The 9,505-nt window shown below is 36.4% G+C and overlaps 1 protein-coding gene across 1 annotated transcript; it reads left to right on the forward strand.

Annotated features, from left to right (window-relative positions):
- Positions 1-3,027: 3,027 nt before the first annotated feature.
- Positions 3,028-8,995, forward strand: LOC130554264 (mucin-5AC-like). The gene is made up of 8 exons (XM_057333777.1): positions 3,028-3,107; positions 3,305-3,419; positions 3,521-3,714; positions 4,760-5,029; positions 5,866-5,873; positions 7,778-7,799; positions 7,997-8,108; positions 8,229-8,995. The coding sequence occupies exons 1-8, from the start codon at positions 3,044-3,046 to the stop codon at positions 8,770-8,772; spliced, it is 1,329 nt and encodes a 442-aa protein (XP_057189760.1). The 5' UTR covers positions 3,028-3,043; the 3' UTR covers positions 8,773-8,995.
- Positions 8,996-9,505: the final 510 nt, after the last annotated feature.

Genomic DNA, 9,505 nt, shown 5'->3' on the forward strand with positions numbered 1-9,505 from the left:
CGGAGAAAAAAACAATGCACAAAGACAATAGATTAATGCTGCTAACATTAGCTTTATGTCTTAAAAACACTGTTATGTGGCATGCGTTGAGCCAGCCAACACACTTGTGTTGATGGCACAGTAGTTCCTTTTTTTCTGGCTTAGACCCTACTCCTGAGAAGCTTCCAAAAGGCATCCCTGACCTAAAATTCTTTCCCGTTCCTGCGGTGCGAACACAACAGAAAGCAGGTACTTCCGTCAAGTAGTTCAGGACTAACCTTACCATCGTACCCTATAGCAACCACTCTAACTGTGACTAAATGATAAAACAACACTTTCCAGTGACTCAGGTCAAGTTGATGTCATTCTGTTTCTTGCATACAGTGAAATGTGTCCGAGACGTTAATCACTGGCTGCTGTTTGTTTCACTACAGGTTTGCATACTCTCGCCAGCATCATCAGGTGCAAGCACAACCATTTCCTTTTATCAAGCAAAATGTGATGAGAGATGCATGTGGTCTGTTTCGTCTCATCTACATCACCTCTCAACAAATAGCTCAGATACAGGACATCACATGTTTCTCTTGGTGAGTTTGAAACAGGAAATGCACATGTGGTTAGTCATTTAGACAGACACATTAACTTTCACATACTGAAAGAACATCACATTAGATAAGATATTAGTAAGAACATTTTAATTTGAACTTTAACCTTGAAATCTTCTATACATTATGTATAATCACATTAAACAATGTGCATTTGTTCGTTACGTATGTCATAAAGAGACAATTGAATCTAAAATGAGTTTCAGTTGAACTGTAGGTGTGTGTCATGGTTTTGGGGGTAAGAACCCAAGTGCAGGCAGCAGTTATGTATACCATGTACATAATGAGAATAATGAGCCAGTGGGATATGTGAGATGTTACGATGTTACAGAGGACTTATTTTATTTCTTTGTTCCAACTTCCAAGTGGCCTAGCCTACGTTAGTCATTAATAAACTATGTTAAAACATGTATAAATGATGCATTCTTGACAAAAGCTGTGTGCGTGCGCACATTTGAATAGCCTAATGTCGGGCTGTAAACAGGTTCAGGCTTTTAAAAAGCTGTCAATCAAAATGTACTGGTCGGGCTCGGGCCGAATTCTGTCGGGCTCGGACCCCGTCGGGCCTAACTTTTAAGGCCCGATTACAGCTCTACATGGCAGCCCCATGTCTTTTGTCTTAGCCCCGCCCCCTTGTTTCCTTATTCATTATCCCGTTATCAGTTTATGCCCTTCACCTGTTGCCCTCGTTATGCCTCTTTTGTTCCTCTCCTATTAAATGCCCTTGTGTTTGCTGTCCTGTGCTGGTTCGTTTGTCTTGATCCCTGTCGTGTCCTGTTGCCCCTGGTCTCAAAGTTATGTTAAGTCAAGTTTTGTTCTTGTTTTCCCCCTTGAGGGATTTTGAGTTTTGTTTTGTCCATGTTAAATAAATGTCTTTTGTTGAAGAGCTGTCTGCACTTGGGTTCTGTTCCTGTCCGTTTCATGACAGTGTGTGCTGGGTGGGAGCTGGTTTTGTTTTAAGGTCTCACTGAAATGTGGAATATCCCACTGAAGGAGAAAAAACGCCTGTGGTTTTGAGAATGCGGCTCCTTTAAGTCCTCTGTAGTTTCCACACGCATTTAAAGGATCTGCTTTACACTCGCGCTTGCAGTACAAAGTGCACAAGGTTCTATTTTTAGATACACAATTTCGATTTTACTGTTACATTCAACAACAAAGCTTTCTTTTGTCGTTCACATGTTGCATATTTTTGTTTTTTAAGTAATCAAGGAAGTTATATAGAAACCGTAATCTATGGTCAGTAATGTAGTCAGGTCTAAATCTCTACATATACTGTACGTTCAAAAACTACTATTAAAATCCCATGCTTCTTGCTACATGAACCATGGTAACACCATCGTTTTTTAAATATCCTGATGTAATTACTTTCATATATGGATGCATACTCAACCAGTACAGTGCCTTGCAAAAGTATTCATCCCCCTTCATTTTATTCACATTTTGCTATGTTGCTGCCTTATCTTAAACTACTTAAAAAAATTTTTTTAACATGAATCTACACTCCATGCACAATAGTGTCAAAACAAAAAAACATAACAAAATGTGAATAAAATGAAGTGGGATGAATACGTTTGCCAGGCACAGTATATGCTATATAAAAGTACAATACTAATAATGTACAGCTATCTGTAACTTGTCAAACTAAGTTCTGCGCATCCCGGCCACCAGTGCACCCTCTGAGAGAACAGTCAGCCTTTGTGGGCGGAGTTTGGTGGAGAGATGTGAACTGAAATGGTTGTCAGTCAGAATTGCTTGCATGGATGTTATTTTTTTCTTTAAATCATTTTGCAGCGTAGCCTATAATAATCAAACAGTTTTCGTTTATTCATATTCATATTTTTATCTTATAATGTTGAATGACACTTTTTAATGAAGTGTTTTGTTGTAGGTGTACAGTATATTCTTTCAGCAGTCAGTTACAGGCCTAATATAGGCTATGCAAGAAGGGAGAGAGGTCAATCTTTTGTTTTAATTTAGCCTACATTTCACATTTACGTATTTGGCAGATGCTTTTATCCAAAGCAACATCCATTGCATTGTACTATACATTTTGTTTCTGACTATGTGCAATCCCCTGGGATCGAACCCATGACCGTGACGTTGCTAGCGCCATGCTCTAACCACTGAGCCACAGGAAAGCTAATAGTTTTGTTCAATTTTATTTAAGTTATATTGTATTATATTGACAAGCAAGACAAAATATAAAAAGCACATTTTGACCATTCAGTTTATGCAATAGTGAAAAAATTGGCTAAATAAATAGAAGAAATTTGCAAAGCCATGTTCGTTGTTTAGTATTTGGCTTCGGCCAAGAATTTTCATTTCGGTGCATCCCTAGCCTAAATGATGGAGAAAAGTGATCAGCAAGTGTGGTGAGCTTTGTGGGCTGAGAGACCTCCCTCAACATAGACCCTTCAACCCAGAGCAGTTTCACAGTTAGAAGTGTGCGAAAGAACAAGATGAAGTTCATTCTTCTAACGTTTCTTCTTTATCATATACGGCTGACAAGTGCAAAGGGAGCAGGTGAGTCTGATCATTTTAATTCTTAAGCTCTTCAGTGCTATACATTATTGTTTGGCTTTAGAAACGTTGACTTCATTTAAATGTAGAGATAGTTGAGCCAAAAATGTAGCTTTATAAGAGAGTTCATGTGAGTTCAGACTGTGGAGGTCAAGATTACTTACCTGAAAAACAACATTACTAATGTGCTACTGTAATAGGTGTGGATCCTCCAGTAAGTTGCTGTCTTAAGGTGTCAAACACCAAAGTACCAATTGGAAGCATTTCGGATTACAGTATACAAAAAAGCCCACCATGTAACATCAGAGCTATACGGTGAGTTAAAGGTTATTAAATATAATACAATGGATCAATATTATCTAGCTGGATAATTAAATAAAAGTAACAAAATCTGAACAAAACTTTCACATGTGCAGATTTCACACCATAAAAAAGAAAACCCTTTGTTGGGGTCCAGATGAGAACTGGGCTAAATGTGCAATGAAAGCAATAGATGAAGGAAAGACAATGAAACCTACCATAGGAACCACTCTGTGCAGAACAAGTACATCCACCCGCATCCCAACTACACCAATCAAAACACCAGGACCAGAGACTAAGACCAGCACAGGTACAGTAACATCAAAAGTGACCACATTTAAAGGTACAAGAACAGAAGAACAAATGATCAATCAACCAGCTCCAGACGTTCTTTACATGCTAATGTGGTATACTGGAAGTCAATTGTCAATTTAAGTTCATGTAGTTGTTAAAAAATTAATGTTGTTTACTTATTTATTCATCTGGCTTATAGCTTAAGAAAAGTCATTAGTTTTCAGTATGTTGCGTAGCAAGTTTGCTTTTGTTATTTATTATTTTTGTTTAATGAACAATGTACAAAAGAGCGCATGGTCAGCACGTGCGTTTGCATAGCAATTGTGCTACTTCACTAGATGTTATAAAGTACGGTTGTTAAAATGAATGTAATCTCGTTGTGTATATGGAAAGAATTTAGTTTCTCCCTGTTCTGAATTGTGATTTAAGCGCGGTTGACGTTAACGATCTATGAATACTGAATGTTATTATCGGAGTGGATGTTACGTCACATGTCATTTCTCCATGTAGGGTTAACGCATGGCTTAGTATAAACAATGTGTTTGAATCATTCATGCTGTACATTTCTCTTAAAGATATCCAATGTCATTACATTAAATGTCTAGCCACTCTTGTTATAAATTAATAACATGTTGCAGGATTTACATTGAATTTAGATTATGATTGACGTGCTTGATTCACAGTAAAACCACTGGTGAGGAAGCAATGCGTCCGTCTCGTTCTTTCCACGAATAATCTCCTCATTGCAGAAGTACTACACTAACATACAAGATCATTTAAATCAGCATCTTTATGCAATCAAATTCCCCTCCAATCGCTCAAAATTGTGATGAATTTTAACAAAATGTGTCATGTGGATTTGAAACCAAAAAGTTGGTTTTAAATGTTGGATTTTTCACTATAATAAGAAAAAAATGTAAACGATCACAAATAAATGAACATTTACCAGTTGATTTAGGTGCTTAGGCACATCAGTGTTGGTCCTGAAGCTACATTTTCATCTACCAATCAGATTGTTGAATTAGGTTTACAGTCAAAGACTCTTTGTGCTTCTCCAACAGAGCTGCGGGTTCGGGATTATAAACGAAACTTTAGAAGAAACTCAACTGAGAAAACAAATAAAGAAGAGCTTTTTACCACAAGAACTGAACCAATGGAGCACGCCCAACACAGTTCTTCTCAAATCACTGAGACATTTCACGTGGATAAGAAACAGGAGCGCAAGTCAACAAATCCAACAAAGATAATTAATGACCTATATGAAAACAAATATATATATACAAAAATTCACCACTTTTGTTTACAGGAGCAAGAGAAATATTCTTACTTTTGTATCAAACAACCCTAAAGCTCCTTCTGTTTTAAAAGTCTTACGTATTTAGATCAGGAGTGTTTAGTCCTGCTCTGACAGACTTTATCTCCAACCACAATCAAACAGCTAACCAAAATCTTCAGGATTTTTTACAGAGAGAGAAGCTAAACTGTACAGGACAGTACCCTCAGAGAACAGGACCATCCTTATTTAAAGCTTTATGGCTGTATAACCATATTTAGTAAACACCAATGATGATTTGATTCACTGGTCAGATTGTTTCATGATCAGTTGTTATATTTTGTGCATTTGTAAATGAGTTTTTTTACTTGCAAGTTGTTTTATGTTTGTATAGTATGTTTTTATGTCAGATGCTACAGCAAAGCATACGTGTTAGCCTGAAAATAAATTTGCAATAAATAACTTTACAACAATAAAAAAAAGATTTAACCCATAAAAATTCAACAGTCATTTTGGAAACATCTTTAAAATCACATGCACTCACATAACATGAATATTCCAGTCATCAAGTTTTAGTGAGCTGAAAATAGGTCATTGTGTTATAAGTGTGGGGGGTTCCCTTCAGTTGAGACGACCATTTACTTACTTTGTAACCCCCTAATATTGAATATTTTGATTGTGGAAAGAATGAATGAGTGACAAATATTCCTGTAAATAACGTGTTTCTGAAATAGCATTAAGTAGCTGAAGTGTGACACTTTAGTGTGCAACTGCAACCTCGACAACTGGCGTGGCTTCATTTTGCTGGAAAAAATTTGCCAAAACATCCACATTGATCCAGTTCAAATGTCCGTTTTTTATTTGATATATCCTTGGTATAAGTTTTTGTCATAGCTAGACAGGTAAAACAGACTTGGAAGGTCTGTCTTGTTCTCTATGCCAAATATCTATACTTAATTTTTTCAGTTTTTCTGACTTAAGCCTTGAAATACAACAGTGTGGCCAAAACCTTACCATCGTACCCTATAGCAACCACTCTAACTGTGACTAAATGATAAAACAACACTTTCCAGTGACGCAGGTCAAGTTGATGTCATTCTGTTTCTTGCATACAGTGAAATGTGTCCGAGACGTTAATCACTGGCTGCTGTTCGTTTCACTACAGGTTTGCACACTCTCGCCAGCATCATCAGGTGCAAGCACAACCATTTCCTTTTATCAAGCAAAATGTGATGAGAGATGCATGTGGTCTGTTACGTCTCATCTACATCACCCCTCTACAAATAGCTCAGATACAGGACATCACATGTTTCTCTTGGTGAGTTTGAAATAGGAAATGCGCATGTGGTTACTCATATAGAGAGACACATTAACTTTCACATACTGAAAGAACATCACATTAGATAAGATATTAGTAAGAAAAATTTAATTTTAACTTTAACCTTGAAATCTTCTATGCATTATGCATAATCGCATTAAACAATGTGCATTTGTTCGTTACGTACGTCATAAAGAGACAATTGAATCTAAAATGAGTTTCAGTTGAACTGTAGGTGTGTGCTGGGTGGGAGCTGGTTTTGTTTAAGGTCTCACTGAAATGTGGAATATCCCACTGAAGGAGAAAAACACCTGTGGTTTTGAGAATGCGGCTCCTTTAAGTCCTCTGTAGTTTCCACACGCATTTAAAGGATCTGCTTTACACTCGCGCTTACAGTACAAAGTGCACAAGGTTCTATTTTTAGATACACAATTTCGATTTTACTGTTACATTCAACTTCAACGTTTTCTTTTGTCATTCGCATGTTGCATATAACATATTTTAGTTTTTTTAAGTATGTCAGATAACATGAATCGATGAAGTTATATAGAAACAGTAATCCATGGTCAGTAATGTAGTCGGGTCTAACTCTCCATTTTCATGTACGTTGACAAACTGCTATGAAAATCCCATGCTTCTTGCTACATGTACCATGGTAACACCATTGTTTTTTAAGTATCCTGATGTAAATACTCTAGTATATGAATGCATACTCAACCAGTATATGCTATATAAAAGTATGATTGTAATAATGTACCAATATTTGATATAATACTGCATTATGTTACCAGCACCACACTTTTTGTATGGGTCATATTAAAAGGATAGTTCGCAAATAAATAATTCTGTCATATTTCTTCACCATGTCATTCAAAACCTGCATTTGACTCTTCTGTGAAACAAAGAAGATAGTTTGAGAAATGAATGTCTTAGTGGTTTTGTGTCCATACAATAGAAGTCAATGGGGGGAAGTGTTGTTTAGTTACCAACATTCTTCGAAATATTTTATTTTGTGTTCTGCAGAAGAAAAAAACTCAGACAGGTTAGGAATGACACATGGATGAATAAATGACGAAAGACTATCCCTTTAAAGAGTTTTTCTTATTACAAACAAATCGTCACACCAATAAAACTCTGCTTAGACTACATGTATGTAAGTATAAGTGTATAGTAGGCAATAGTGAACAATATGAGGTCATCATATTGAATCATCAATCAACGTAAACTATGTAACCCCTTACTTTCCTCTGTGTGGTTGAATGCATTTCTTTCTGTCTTCCACAGCTCACTCATCTCTTCCTGTCCCTCATTGAGGTGTCTGTGGGCCTACATGATGGAGAAAAGTGATCAGCAAGGGTGGTGAGCTTTGTGGGCTGAGAGACCTCCCTCAACATAGACCCTTCAACCCAGAGCAGTTTCATAGTTAGAAGTGTGTGAAATGACAAGATGAAGTTCTTTCTTCTAATGCTTCTTCTGTATTATATACAGCTGAATAGAGTTGTGATAGCAGGTAAGTTTTGATCAGTTTAATTTTATAGCTTTTAAGAGTTTTACACAGTGGTTTGGCTTTAGTAACTTTGGCCTTATTTAAATGTAGAGTTTGTTCACATGACAGTGTACCTTTATAAGAGAGTGCATGTGAGTTTTCAGACCGTGACTGTAAAGATTATTTAACTGAATAACATTTCTTATGTGTTTATGTAATAGAATTTCGTCCAAAAAGCTGCTGTCTTGAAGTGTCAAAGACCAACATACCAGTTGGAAACCTTCTGGATTATTATATACAAAATAGCCCACTATGTCATCTCAGCGCTATACAGTAAGTTAAAAGTTATTTTACTATAAACCAATCAATATGCTGTTTTACACAGAATCAAAAATATATGGCTGCATAATTAAACAATGCTAACAAAAAAATCTAAACAATTTGTGTGAACAGGTTCCTGACCAGGAGAAATATAACTATTTGTTCAAATCCAGAAGATAATTGGGCCAAGAGGGCAATTAAAGAACTAGATAGAATAAAGACAACGAAACCCCCCCTAGGACCCCCTATTTGCATAACAAGTACATCCACCCGCATCCCAACTACACCAATCAAAACACCAGGACCAGAGACTAAGACCAGCTCAAGAAAAGTAACATCAATCTCAACTGCTCCATCAACAGTGACCACATTCAAAACGACAGGATTACAGACAAAAATCAGGACGTCGTCCACCAAACCAGCTAAAGTATCCACAGGGACCTCACAATCTCCACTGAGTTCTGCAAAACAATGTACAGAACCAAATCACTCAACAGAAACATCACACAAACCAACTGGAAAAGACACAGAAGCGCCACAGACTACCTTTACATCTACAACAAAGGACAGAACAACAATGAGGAAAAAACCACTGCTAAAAATCATCCAGAGAAAGAGAGGGAAAAGCAAGAAACAACTTTGGAAATATCAAATGAAAATGGGATCTCAAGGATAAATCAATGGGACAGTTTTATTTCTATATACCATACAGTAAGTCAGTCTGAATGTACTCGCTTGTGAGTTAAAGCACTATACAGACATTACATCATTCTTGTCCAGGACTGTTTTAATAAATATTCAGTCTTTTCGATTTAGTTTTTTTTTAATGGAATTTCAACCAATGTTTTGTATTCTGTGTTTCTGCTGAGAGTGTAATTTATCATAATTTGCTTTATTATTGTATCAATAAATTAATTTAATAAATATTTGTTTATATGAATAAAATGCAGGTCCATAGTATTTTTTTATTAAAGCAATCTCCTACTTCTTTAAAAAAGGTTCTGCACTATGGACAATACACACACCTCTTCTAAATAGTTTTTAAATGATTCATATAGAAAAAAGCTAAATGGTCAGAATCTTCCACAGGTCATCATCAATATCAACCTACACATTAAGGACCGCAATGTCACACTGTTACCACAAGGGGGCAGACTCACACAAAGCAGAGCTTTTAGTTACACGAATCAATTGAGCTGTGCCTGTACAAAAATCCCTTTGTCCATGTTGTCCAATTGCAGTTTAGTTTAGTTTTCAGAGGCAGCAGTGTCAAATAGGAGAGAATGTAGTGTAAATGAAACATAAATACATGAAAGATACAGCAGAAAGTCTCAATGTCTCATACACACGTTTCAAGCATACTGACACATATTTCAATACTTATGAATGTCAGCAATCTACCACTTTTA

The sequence above is a fragment of the Triplophysa rosa genome, linkage group LG5, assembly GCF_024868665.1.
Source record: "Triplophysa rosa linkage group LG5, Trosa_1v2, whole genome shotgun sequence".
In the NCBI taxonomy this organism is placed as follows: Eukaryota; Metazoa; Chordata; class Actinopteri; order Cypriniformes; family Nemacheilidae; genus Triplophysa; species Triplophysa rosa.

Excerpts from the sequence above, each read along its gene's own strand:
- LOC130554264 (XM_057333777.1), top strand. The coding sequence starts at position 3,044 with ATGAAGTTCATTCTTCTAACGTTTCTTCTTTATCATATACGGCTGACA. Across the intron at positions 3,108-3,304 it reads GACAAGTGCAAAGGGAGCAG|GTGTGGATCCTCCAGTAAGT; the intron begins GTGAGTCTGATC and ends CTACTGTAATAG. Across the intron at positions 3,420-3,520 it reads TGTAACATCAGAGCTATACG|ATTTCACACCATAAAAAAGA; the intron begins GTGAGTTAAAGG and ends TCACATGTGCAG.